Here is a 14,218-nt window from a genome sequence, read left to right on the forward strand (position 1 = left end):
GATCTCAGATACTCAGGTGCCTTTCGTGGGTGGGCTACCAGAGTCCCCGATCTCAGATACTCAGGTGCCTTTCCTGTGTCTCCCAGGAACCCTGTACCCTCTCATAATACTTGAGTTGTCTGTGTCACATCTAGATTCTGTAGTCTCTGTGAAGCAAAACTAGTGTCTCCCTTTTCCCCACTCTATCGCCAACATCTGGCAGTCTCCAGCCCATGATAGATACTGAGTAGATATTCTTTAAAATGATGAATGATTTCTCCTAATTCTAGGGGGTTAAGAAAATCAATGAAATGAAAAAATAAAAATAATGGATAATGTACCCTCCTAGAAAGTAATCAGACTCTTTACCTAATAATTCTGCTTCTGAAACCTTTTATAAAGAAAAGAATCAGCAACACAGAAATTTGTGTTTGTAATAACTGTAAAAAATTTAAAAGAATCTAATTGAACAGCAATGGAGCTTATTTAAATGTAACATAGTATTTCTGAAAAACAATGTTAAATAGGCATCAAAAATGTCACTTTTGAAGAAATAAAATGAAACAGGAAAATGTATATAATGTATATAATTATAATCTTACAAGGAAAAATCAAAATGTAAAATAATTCCATTTTAATCAAATTATACATAATGCGTGTTTGTGCGTGGTTCATTATGAAAGTTTTGAGACAGATTGTTTTATGGTCCATTATTGCACTTGAAAGAAACACAGTTGACAGCTTCCTTTCTGATTCACCTGTGCAGATTTCAGCTTGCTTGGCTTGTTGGTGTTGCCTTGAGGGCCTTGTTTGTTTCTGTCTGTGCAGATTTTGATTTTTGATTTGTCGTGATTTTTGTGTCTCCAAACTTTTGTAATGGCCCACGTATGTGTATATATGTCTCTGTGCACATACATGTATATGCATTGAAAAAAATGTAAGAAGAAAACAAAATATTTTAACTGGTAATTTTTGGTTGATGGAATTTATGGATATTATTTCATTTTTTTTAGAGACAGAGTCTTACTTTGTCACCCTCAGTAGAGTGCTATGGTGTCACACACCTCACAGCACCCTCCAGCTCTTGGACTTAGACGATTCTCTTCCCTCAGTCTCCCAAGTACCTGGTACTACAGGCCCCTGCCACAATGCCCAGCTATTTTTTGTTGCAGTTTGGTCAGGGCTGGGTTCGAACATGCCACCCTTGGTGTATGGGCCTGCACCCTACTCACTGAGCCACAGGCACTGTCCTTATTTCATTTTTTACATATTCTGTTTTCTAAATCATCCAGAATGTGTTATGTGAGTATTTTATAATTCTAAAAGAATCACTAAAATGTTTTCCATTAGATAACTGGGTTAAAATTGTTTTGTTTTACTGTGTTTTATTTTTATCAGGGTGACGAAAATAATTTTTAATTTTAAAATTTCATACTTCTTTAATGCACTACATATTTTATATTATACGAGGTCTGACAGCTAAGCTCGTGAACTTGCCACTGTGTGCTTACCCTGGCAGCACTGTACAAACAACTCACTAAGGTTTCATAACCTGGCATCTCAGTGTCTCACAGTTGTGTACATGTTGATGTGTGGCAGTGTCTTGCTGAGTGGCATTCTTTACTGTTGCATGTTTTTATGTGCTATCCTGAGAATGTTGGAACTTGACTTAAGAGTAAGAACAAACATTTGTAAATTTCTTGTTAAAGTTGGCAAGAGTGGAAGTGAAATCAGGGACATGTTAGTCCAAGTTTATGGGGATAATGCCTTGAAGAAAACAGCAGTGTATAAATGGATTGAATTATTTCTCTGAGAGGAGAGAAAGTATCACTGATGAAAAGAGGTCAGGGCAGCCAGTAACAGGCAGAACTGACGAAAACTTTGCACAAATTTGTCAAATTGGGTGTCAAGATTATTGGTTGACTATGAGAAGCATAGCAAGCCAAGTAAATATTGATAGAGAAACAGGAAAATCTTAACTGAAAACCTTGACCAACAAGTCATGGCTCTTGCATCACAATGCCCAGCTCAAACTGTCTATGAAGGAGATTTTAGCCAGCAAACAAATAACTGTATTCGAACAACCTGCAGCTCACATGATCTGGCCCCAGTGACTTTTTTCTTTACCCAAAGATAAAGGAAATATTGAAAGGAAGACGTTTTGATGACATTCAGGACATCAAGGGTGATATGATGACAGCTCTGATGGTCATTCCAGAAAAATAGAGTTCCAGAATTGCTTTGAAGGGTGGACAAGGCACTGGCATCAGTGCAGAGCTTCCCAAGGGGAGAATTTAAAAGTGACTGTAGTTATATTCAGCAATGAGGTTATGTAGTACTTTTTCTAGGATGAGTTTGTGAACTTAATTGTCAGACTTTGGATATATGGATTTTGAAGACTTCTGTTTATGTTTATTGTTATAAAAAAGTAGCAATGATGGGCGGCACCTGTGGCTCAAAAGGACTAGGGCTCCAGCCTCATGTGCTGGAGGTGGTGGGTTCAAACTCAGCCCTGGCTAAAAACTGCAAACAAAAAAAGCAATGCTGGGCACCGCCTGTGGCTCAAGGAGTAGAGTGTTGGCCCCATAGACCAGAGGTGGTGGGTTCAAACCCGGCCCCAGCCAAAAACTGCAAAAATAAATAAATAGCAATGCTGCAATACTGACTTTGAGAAATTTTAATACAATTGCTTCTGTTATAAGTCTTCTGCTTCTCATGACTTAGAAATTACCTTATTTATAAAACTCCTAAAATCCTTTGAGTCAATACCAGAGATTCCAATTATTAGAGAAACTGATTTGAAGGCAACAGTAATTTCATTTTGGAAAGGATATTGGTTTGGGTAAAAGGTAAATGTCTTCCTATTTAAACATTTTTAATGTAAAAGGCTATTCATTTTTTTTTTATTAAGTAACATTATAAAGCTTTGTATTTATTTTATAAGTTATTGGATAGACCATCACGTTTCATTTATTTTTTGTTGCTCAGTGCAAATTAAAATTGTTACTTGAGTAATAGCACAGGAATAATATTTTTTTGAGCATTTTGTTTTGATACTTAGGGCTCATTTATTTCCCTTCGCATAGGACCCAGGAAAAATTAACTTTCTATAAAACTGTAGTTGAATGGACCTTCAAGTCTTTCCTCATTGCTGGTTGCTCTCTAGGATTTCTGCAAACAGGGAGCTCACAATTGCCTTGAGTTAAGCCCTGTTTTGAGTAAATCTTTCTACTTGTTGGAAAGTGTCTTTCTTTTATGAAATAATCATCTGCTTCTTGTACCTTTTACTCTCTGTTCCTCATTTTGTGCTTGGTATATAGAAGGCATACAGTATATTCAGGGAGTCAGTGAGTGAACAAAGGAGTGAAGGAATGTCACTTATTTAAGATTGGAGTCCTTGGGGGAATGAAAAGGATGAACCAGACTCAAATCAGCTACTTGCTTTTCATCTTGACTTTCCACTCATTTTCAAGAAATACTGTCCTGTTTCTGTCTTTGGAACTAACTTCCCTGACCATGTGAGATCTCCATGGAAATGATTTCTCTCATCATCTGACTGAGATGCTTGTAAGGGGCACCTTGGGAAAGACCTCACCACTTTGTCACAGTGTTATAGATATGGGACAGGCATGGGGAAGACCTGGCCAACCACTGGGGTCACTCTTCTGTCATTATTTTTAGGATTTTCAAGGAAGTGGAATGTGTTCCATTGACAACTAGTTTTGCCATGTCTAGCTTTACACAGAGCTATATGAGATTAATATACATCTTATCGGATTAATAAATAACTTATATAAATACATGTAAACCCCATAGTTGTGTTTTGTCAATTTTTCCACTCAGAATACTTTTGTCTGATGTCTAATTTCTTCTGTATTAATTTTTCTTTTAATTTTTTTCTCTCTTTCTTACATTTAATGCTAATTTTTTTTTTTTTTTCAGTTTTGGCCAGGGCTGGGTTTGAACCCCCCACCTCTGGCTTATGGGGCCAGCACCTTCCTCCTTTGAGCCACAGGCACCACCCACATCTAATGCTAAATTTAAAGTTGGTAAATTGATATTCTTGGTATGATGAGATATCTATTTAGGAGAACTATGGCTAAGCACTTTACAGATTAAGCAGGCAGTTAGAAGTAACCCAGAACAGAAGAAAGAACAGGACTAAAGTTTGAGGAAAAAAGAAAATGATATTCAAATCCAAAGATTTGGAGTTTTAATGGCTAGAACAGGGAAAATGAGGTATAATGTCTGAGTTTTCAAATCATGAAAACACCTGAGTAAGCTGTTTTTGCCAAAATAACTCTTTAAAAGATAAATTAACAAATATATTTCAGAATATTTTGTCAAGATGTCATTACAAAAGTCATTTTTCTATGACCTTCATGTTTGAGTTTTTAGTAGCTTTTATGCTATATTAAAATTGTATATTGTAGTCTTGAAAACACATATAGTACAGTTGACCCTTGCACATCATGGGGTTTAGAGGCTCTGCTCTCTCTCCACCTAGCAGTCAAAATCCACATATAACTTTTGACTCCCCCTAAACTTGATTACTAATAGCCTGCTGTTGATCTGAAGCCTTACTGATAACATAAACAGTTGATTAACACATATTTTGTATGTTGTATGTATTATATACTGTGTTCTTACAATACAGTGAGCTAGAGTAAAAAATGTTATTAAGAAGAAGAAAAAAAGTATTATTTATCACTCATTAAGTGGAAGTGGATGATCATGAAGGTCTTCATCCTCATCAGTGAGTAGGCTGAGGAGGAAGAGGGTTCATCTTGCTGGGTACACAAGGCAGGAGAGGCAGGCGTACTTGGTATTATTTTATAGAAATACATCATAATTTCTGCTTTGCTGTCTCATTTTTCTAAGAATGTTTCTGTTAGTCTGTGTGTACGGTATCAGTCCTTCTTCTTCCATTTGCTTGTTTCAGTGCCTGTGTCACAGGAGGCTCCATGTTGTAAAGAAGTCAAAAGAAGCCTTAAATAGTCACAACCCTTCTGCCAGGTTGTCTTATGTCAATCTGTGTTCTGGTACTGCCTCTTCTACACCTCATTGCCTGGTGCTGGTTCAGAAGCCTTCATCTCTATTGAGTCATCTTCTCTTCGTTCCTCTGGTGTGGTGTCTATGATGAACTCTTGAATTTCTCCAAGATCCATATCTTGAAACTCTTTACCCCCTACCTTTCTTGCATTATCCACAATCTCCTTCATGATTTTATTGATTGGCTCTGTTGTAAATCCTCAGAATTTACAGCATCTGGACACCCTTGTCTCCAACAGGAATTCATTGTTTTGAGTTGATAGCTTTCATGGCTTTTTTCAGAAGAGCAATGGCATCATCAGTGGTGTATTTCTTCCTGACTTTCATGATGTTCTCTCTGTCAGGGTTCTCTTCCCTAGTGTTCACAATCCTTTCCACAGAATACTGTGTGCAATGAAGCTTCAAGGTCCTTATGAACCCCTAACCTAGAGGCTGAATCAGAGACAATGTGTTTGGGGGCAGGTAGACCATTTCAACACCTTTGGTGTTGGACTCATGGGGTTCTAGGGGGTTGGGGCATTATCCAATATCTAGAGAACTTAAAAGTTAATCCTTTACTGGCAGGGTACTTCCTGACTTCAGAAACAAAGCATCAATGAACCCAATCCAGAAAAGGGGTTCTCATTTGTCCAGGCTGTCAGACTGGCAGCCTCAAGGCTCAGGGGTTAGCGGCTTTATAGTCCCAATCATAAACCTGACTGCATTTGCACAAAACAGAGTCACACTATCCTGTCCCTTCATGCCGTAAATCCTAGTATTTATTTCCCTTCCTTACTAATAAACGTCCTTTGTGGCATTCCCCCCGCAACCCCCCCTCCCCACAATAGGGCACTTTCTTCTGCATTGAAAACCTATTTGGGAAGATATTCTTTGTCCTCAATGATTTTCTTAATGGCATCTGGGAAGTTAGCTTTAGATTCCTGGTCTGCAGAAGCTGCTTCTCCTGTTATCTTGACATTTTTAAGCCAAACCTCTTTCTAAAATTATTAACCATCTTTTGCTGGAGTTCAATTCTTCAGCTTTAGATCCTTCACCTTCTTTTTGCTTTAAGTTGTCCTATGATGACTTTGCTCTTTCTTGAATCCTGGTAGACTCTATAGGTAGGTGCCTTTGTTACAGCAATCCTGCACTCACATAAAAGCTGCATTTTCAGTGCTAGATGAAAAGATATTTCAAAAAAAGTGCACGGTTTTCATGCCTAGTGGCATAGCTGCAGCAGTAGCCTCATAAATTTCCTTTCCTTTCTTTCTTTCTTTCTTTCTTTTTTTTTTTTTTTTTACAATGGTTCTTAGTCTGGATTCATTTATCTTAAAATAGCGGGAAACCACAGCTTCAGACCTCAATCTATGGTGCATGTCAAGCAATTCAGCTTTTTCTTGTAATGTCATAATTTTTCTCCACTTCTTAGGAACACTTAAGCCTCACTACCGACACATTGTGTGGGCCCCATGGCGATTCAAGGTTCACAGTATTGCATGCAGCGTGATGAAAAACATGTGAGAGCTATAAGGGAGCATTTCTTTACTGTGCTACTCAATTTACTGGAGTGAAAACTGTTCACGTGGAGATCATTAGCTTTACAGGGTGTTTTAAGGTGATACTGAAAGACTCAAGCTCATGACAATAGCAACAATGGTTGCTGTGAAATTTTACCGAGGTACAATATGTACTATAGTTAAATTTTTGCAATTATGATTTAATACTGTATCTTTGTTTACATTTCTTTGAGCTATGCATGGCACTGTGTATGGTCTGTGTGTTTGTAAATTTTGATAAATTTTAACTTTTAAAAATAGATTTGTGTATACTTTATGCTGGAAATTATAAAATAGACTATTAGCATCTATGTATATTATATGCATTCATGACACCCCTAACTTTTTCTTATTTTTTTGATATTTCTTTAGCTACATGGTTTGTCCATGAGGTTTTTCAAATTATTGCAAATCTCCCCAAATTTTCCAGTATATTTAGTGAGAAAATGTGTATGTAAGTGGACCTACACAGTTCATGCCTCTGTTCAAGGGTCAGTCCTGATATCAGCCACACATTGATTTCTATTGTAACTTTAACTGTTTTTTTGTCTGAGAGTTAATCTCTTTTTATTAATTCTAGAGCCATTGTTGTGAGTTACTGAAAATGAGAATATTTGTAACCATAATTTGCTAGCTTGCAATTTGGTTCCTTATATAATATTAATAGAATAAATAACAAAATTTCAGGAATTGCATTTTTAACATTTATGCAAATTTTATTTTTATTATAATTGTTCACTGGAAGGGAGAGGATTTTTTGTTCAATAAGCTTTGTCTTACCTACTCCCTTCACATTTTGGAATGGAGGGAGCAGGTGTTAGAAGGCTTATTAGAGGAAGTGGTATCTCAGCTGAGACTTGAAAGGTGAGCAAGATTTATCCAAATAGAGTGGTGTAAGGATCTTGGGATGAAAGGTATTATTATAATTAAAATTTGATCATTAATAAGGGATCTAAAGGGTACCAAACAAGTCTTGGTTCTAAGAGAACTATTTGTAGTAAAAGAAGCTAATTGAAAATAAGCCAGTAAATGGAATTAGTTTTGGGGTTAGTTCATGTAATTTATTTAGAGTATTCCTTTATTCTTGAAAATGTATTTCTACATATTTGGTAAACGAAGCCTGCATTTTACACAGCTCTATATTTTTTCCTACAGATGAATTATTCATTGCTTAGGCCAGTGCATTAAAAGTTATAAAAATGTAGCATTACTTAGCGTAGAAATATTTTAAATCATTGAGCATCTGTTATATGCTGGACAAAGTGTGATACGTGTCCTAAGAGGTGACGGATGGGGTGCCATGAGAACCTGTAAGCACAGGCACCTCGTGCTCGCTGGGTTGGAGGACCGGGTGAGACATGTTTCTTCTTCCCTTGAGGAAGGGATATTTAAGCTAATACCTTAAAGGGCAAATAATATTTATTTAGCTTGAGTAGGAATAAGAATGTTGGGGGTGTCAACACTTAAGTTCTCATATGGAAGTAAATCTCAGTGATGTCAAGCTGGGAAATTTACACCTACTGGGAATGGTGCCCACTGTCTGGATGGGGGGCATGTGCACAACCTTGACTCAATTTGTGGGGAAAAAACCCCAAACTAGGCATGTAAACAAAATACATGTATGCTGTAATATTCTGAAATTAACCCACCACTCTGAAAAGAATGTTAGGGGTGGGAGTAGAGTATGAAGAGCGTATTCTAGGTAATGAGAATAATATATTTAAGTATGCATATTAAAGCAGAAGCTAAAATAATGACAGCTGTAGTAAATTAATTACTGAATGATTATTATCATCATCCTATTATACTACTATTTGAAGCAGTTTACATGTATTAGTGTCTTTACTTTTTATACATGTGACATCCATATAAAAGAGCTATTATTATTCCCCTTTCATTAGATCATTAGAACTGTCCTTCATGAGTAATACATAGTTCTCTACTTTTCTCCTCACTGGGTCTGAATTTCGGAACTTTGGCATTATTTTCTTTTAGGTTCAGTGAGCTGAAAGTGGCCTATAGCCATATTTTAGTAGAAAGAAAAAAAATTATGGAATTTTAGCTTTGAATTGAAAAGAATAGTATATTAAAATGTGGCATATGTGGATAATCAAATCTGTGACTATTAAAATTAATTTATAATTTCCAGTTTACAAGAAATAGAGGGGATAGACAAGAAGGAAAATAAAACTGTGAAAAATAGTAGGACAAATCAAAATTGCGACACATTCTAAAAGATAACTGGCCTGGACTCTTCAACTGAAAGAGACATAACAACCAAATGGAATGTAATTCATGAATTTTGAATAGATCCTGAATTTAAAAATATAAAATATATTTTGGGGACAACTGCAAAATTTTAAATATGGACATTAGATGGTATTATGAAATATCAATTTTCTTAGGTGTAGTATTCGTATTGTGGTACATAGGAGATGTTCTTTATTCTAATATGCATGCTGAAGTATTTAGGAGTGAAATGTCATGTTTGGAAAAATTACAGTATAATTTTTGTATATTTTTATCTTTTACGGTGTAATTAATGGGATTTGAATATTTACAAAGTATTATTAAATATTTATAAAATACTTATATTTAATATAATTTACCTTTTTATTATATGCTATTTTTCCATATACTGTTTATTACCATATGACTTGCTGACTTATTTTTTGGCTTAGCCTCATTCCTATTCTCAACTGAAATATAAGTTCTTTGAGGACTGAGACTTGCTGTTATTTACTGCTTGGTTCACAGCACTAAGGATAGTATCTGGCACATGGGAGGCAATAATCAATATTTGTTGAGTGAACTCATGAATAAGAATAACTAATCTCAACCAGCTTTACTGTTTCTGTGTGTAACTCATAATATATTTAGTAGTTTTTATTAGTTTAGGTTTTATTAACCAGAAACAATAGATTGTCCCTTTTGTTTCAGGGAAGTTGGGAAAAAAGAATTTTGAAGAGTTTAAACAGTATGTGCACTGAACTGAGTATCCCCTTGGCACGAAAGGTACTTTTAATATTTTTCTGTTTATTAAGAATTATGATACTAGAAAGTGTCATGAAATTATATAAATGTTATGTGCAATTTTTTGACTAGTGTATCACCTTGTTTTAAAATAAAAATATGTAGAAGGTCAATTATGTGGGTCTTACTCAGATTTCTATCATGTATACTGAAATGATTATTGCAACAAACCATATCCTTGAAAATAAATAGAAATATAGAATCTGTAGTATAGATTATTTACACATTTGGCTATAAATATTATGAATATACTTTAAAGATTTTAATTACTTTAGTTTCCTATGTCTTATCTAATTAGCACAGTAGTCATATTCCTTGAATCAGAGATGGAGTTCAGGCATTCTATGATTTTTTTTGGCAGTTTTTGGCCAGGGCTGGGTTTGAACCTACCACCTCCAGCATATGGGGCTGGAGCCCTACTCCTTTGAGCCACAGGTGCCACCCCATTCTATGATCTTTTAATAGGCAGTATGGTGTGCCATCTTTTGCTATTAACATAGGGAACAAAAAGAATAATTTGTCATCTCTGTAGAATTGGAATTCTATTTGGATCTAATACTCAATATTTATCTGTCACTGGGGCACTGAGGCGGGAGAGACGGAAAGGAAAGAAAAAACACTTGAGGAATGCTTTGGATTCTTTATAGCTGCCCACGAGTAGTTAAGAACTGGTTTCCCTTCACTTCATTCTCCTCACCTTGTATTTATTCCTTGCTGTTGGACAGAATAGAGTGGATATACTTTCGGTAACATCCAAGGACAAAGCACAGAAGCCACCAGAAGGATGGTGTTAAAAAAAAAAGGATAAATATATATGAAAACTGTCTAAATATGTAGTATTGTGTACTATACTGTCTTTCATATAGAAGATGATGCTACTGCCTCAGTCACACTCTCTTGGCCAGTCCCCCTTGAGATGCATTTCTGAGATTGCTGGATGGGGTAAGAGATGTAGTATGTGGCTGAGGAGCAGTTTGGCTTTGTGAAATTTACTGGCCAGTACAGATCATTTACCTTCTTGTCTTGGACTCATTAGCACCATATTCTAACTGAGCCATTGAGACTAGATATAATGTAATAGTTAAATAATAATAATTTAAGTGTGACTCACAAAAAAGTTCACCATATTTAATGAAATTATTTTTCCTTTAATGGCAGTTTACTTTTAAATAAGGTACTGATTCTTGTTTTTTTAGCTGCATTGCTATAACTTCAAAAATGAAACCAATTTAAAAATTACATTTTTTAGAGGCCAGTTGGAGAACAGAAAGAACTTCTTAATAAATGGAATGAGATGGGAACTGATGAACCAGGTATGTGAAGAACTTTTTTTGAAATGTAATAGTGGAAAAAGAATAGCCTTATTAACTATGAATCCAAAAGAACATAGTTAATAATTCTTTTGGAAGGATGGCAACTTCTCTTCCCACTAATTTTCTATCATCTGTTTTGTTTGCTTGACCTTCTATTTTGTAGTTTAAGAATTACTAATTTTAGTCTATGTTTTCCATTCTTTTGAAAACACTTAAGTCATTTATCCTTTTTAAAAGAAAAATTTTAGAAAATTTTTAGAAAGAGTAAATTTAATTTGTTCAGTGGATTTTGAACTCTTGTCTTGTAATTAAGATAAATACAGAGTAGACATAAAGTTCACGTGCAATTTGAAATAGTTTAACATAGTAAATTGCACGAGAAGTTTATGTCTACCTTGTATTTTGCTGGCTTATTTACATTGAGTTATTAAAAATAGGTTAAATAGTGAAAAATAAGTTTCAAAACTCTATAATTGTATTTTGATTCATTTTAATATTTAAAACCTTGTCCATTTTATGAACATATAATGAGTAATGATATTTCATATACTATGGTGAATGCCCAACAGTTGAACACATAGACACATACTATGTGCGTAACCTTTTTCTCTCTTTTACCTCTGCTAAAAAAAATGGATGAGGTACCGGTTAACATATAAGTGCCATAGTAGAGGAAGCAGCAGGTTATTGGAGTTTCAAAAGAAAGAATACAGCTAGAACAATTAGCTAATTTAATACAACTAGAACAATTCACTAAGAATGCATTCTAAGTACTTTGAGAATTCTCACATAGAACTTCTATATTACATTGACGTTGGTCAATTCAGTTATAATTTATTATAATTTATGAGTAGAATACTCATAATTTCTTCTAGAATATGTCAGGGGAGATTCTCTTATCATTTTTATGTTCCTGATACTTAATGATGACAAATAATGAATACTCATCATATGTTTGCATTAATCTGTCTGCATTGCAACATATGAAAGAATCACTAACATTTATTATTAATAAGACTTCACATATTATTATTAACTGAAATGTTGTTTTAATCTGTCTTATAGATTTAAGCCTTTTCAGACCTGTTTATGCACCTAAGGATTTTCTTGAGGTATGTTCTATTGGATAAATATATAGATGTTATTGAAGCAATCATGTGAAAGAAATGACGATGTAACAATATCTCCACACAGAGGGATCACCATGTAAAAAGCTCAGAGCCATTGAAGCGATGGAATGACATGATTAGATCTGTATTTGGAAATTGCTCTTGGAAAATATATTGGAATATGGCAAGTTTAGGATTAGGTAGATCAATTAAGAAGATTTTGATTAAAAAATAGTCACTATATGGTACGATCCCAGGTTTTGGCACGAAAAAACACCAAAAAACCACAAAGCAAACAAACAAAACAAAAAATAGTCACTATAAATCATGTAGCCTGCTGAACGTCTAGATGTTCAGTAATTTCTTTTTTATTCCCCCACCCTAGGAGTCCAGGCAAGACATGTTAAGGGCCTGAACAGCATTGGAAATGGAAAGAATTTGACAAACTTGAAGGAGATTTTTAAAAGGATTTGGGAACTGATATGGGGACTTTGAGGAAAACAAAAGATAATGATAGCCTTCAAGTAGGGAGATTGGGTGACTGGCCAGAGGTTACATGCCCCTGACATAGAGAATACAAGAGGAGGAACAGGTCTGATAGTGAAGGTGATGAGCTTGGTTAAGTTTGGAGGCATATCAAACATTCAGGCAGAACTCTTCAGTAGGCACTTGGAATCCTGTTTTAATTCACCTGTCTTTTATTCCCCTCTCTGTGTTTTGGATCTTACGTATTAGTCTGTCACCTTTACCTTCAAAATATATCCAGAGTCCACCCACTTTTTATCACCAGCACTGCTATGTCCAAGCTACCATCATCTCTTGTTTGGACAATTTTCCTAGCCAGTCTTCCCACTTCTACTTTTGCCTAACCAGCATCCATTCTTAGCACAGCTTCCAGAAGGAGGCCTTTATTTTATTTTGTCTTATTTTATTATTTTATTTTTGAGACAGTCTCATTTTGTTGCCTTTGGTAGAGTGCTATGGTGTCATAGCTCACAGCAACCTCAAACTCCTGGGTTCAGATTCTCTTCCCTCAGCCTCCCAAGTAGCTGGAACTACAGGTGCCTATCACAATGCCTGCCTTTTTTCTATTTTTAGTAGAGATGGGGTCTTGCTCTTGCTCTGGCTGGTCTTGAACTCATGAGCTCAAGTGATCCACCCGCGTTGGCCTCCTAGAGTGCTAGGATTATAGGCAGGAGCCTCTGTACCAGGCCTTTAAATGCAACTCAGGATAAGCCACTTTTCTGGTATCCAGTGGCTTTCCATCTCATTCTACTTAAGTCTTGGAAGTGGCCTAAACCACCCCATTTGATTCGATGCCACATTATTGCTGAGTTCGTCTCCCATTGCTTTTCCTCCTTCTTTGTCCTACTCCAGCTATGTTAGTTTCCCAGCTTTCTCCTGGCTTCCTCCCAGCTAGAGCACCTTTGCTGTTTGTTTTCTCTCCTTGCAATGATTTTTTATTTTATTTTACTTTATTTATTTATTTATTTTGCAGTTTTTGGCCAGGGCTGGGTTTGAACCTGCCACCTCTGGCATATGGGGTCAGTGCCCTACTTTGAGCCACAGGTGCCGTCCATGCCTGCAATGATTTTTACCCAAGTATCTGCCTGCACATTCCCTCACTCTTCATGTCTTTGCTTAAATATCACCTCAGCAGGGCCTTTTCCTGCTTGGACCTCCTTATGCCTCTTTCCACCTTTGTTGTTCTTCACAACATTTATGTTACATACATAACATTCTGCCAATCCATTTTGCTTATCGCCTGTCTTTTTCTTTACCATGGAAGCACCACAGGGGCAAGAGCTTTTTATTCTGTTTTGTTTATGGCTACAACAATTACACAGAGTCAGATAATTGACAACACTCACAAGACTTCACAGGGCACAGCCACATAAGGCTTTCTTTCAGCACGAGAAAGCAGGCAGAGGCACACACATGGAGATCCACATTTCCAGTGGAGCTTCCAGGGCCTTTTCTCAGTTGTATAGGATCTGCTTCATTTTTGAGTTGTGAACCATCACGATACATGCAAGATACCTTTGTCCGAGGAGCCAAGGCAAAAGTTTTTTGAAGGGTCTTTTATATTCCCACTGATTAAATCAGACGCAAGCCACCAAGCTATACATTTTCAATAAACAATGTAAACAAACTGATGTGGTATGCCTCCATGGGAGTTTTAGATGTTAAATAGCAC

General features: G+C 35.9%; 1 protein-coding gene across 1 annotated transcript in view; it reads left to right on the forward strand.

Moving 5' to 3' along the window:
* Positions 1-14,218, forward strand: part of TBC1D19 (TBC1 domain family member 19) — a 116,083-nt gene that overhangs the window by 30,196 nt on the left and 71,669 nt on the right. Inside the window, exons 5-7 of the mRNA XM_023515345.1 lie at positions 9,507-9,581; positions 10,849-10,912; positions 11,978-12,024. Coding sequence (XP_023371113.1) covers positions 9,507-9,581; positions 10,849-10,912; positions 11,978-12,024 — 186 coding nt within the window. The remainder of the gene's footprint in view (positions 1-9,506; positions 9,582-10,848; positions 10,913-11,977; positions 12,025-14,218) is intronic.

The sequence above is a fragment of the Otolemur garnettii genome, unplaced genomic scaffold (assembly GCF_000181295.1).
Source record: "Otolemur garnettii isolate 467f Iridium unplaced genomic scaffold, OtoGar3 scaffold00069, whole genome shotgun sequence".
Lineage (NCBI taxonomy): Eukaryota > Metazoa > Chordata > Mammalia > Primates > Galagidae > Otolemur > Otolemur garnettii.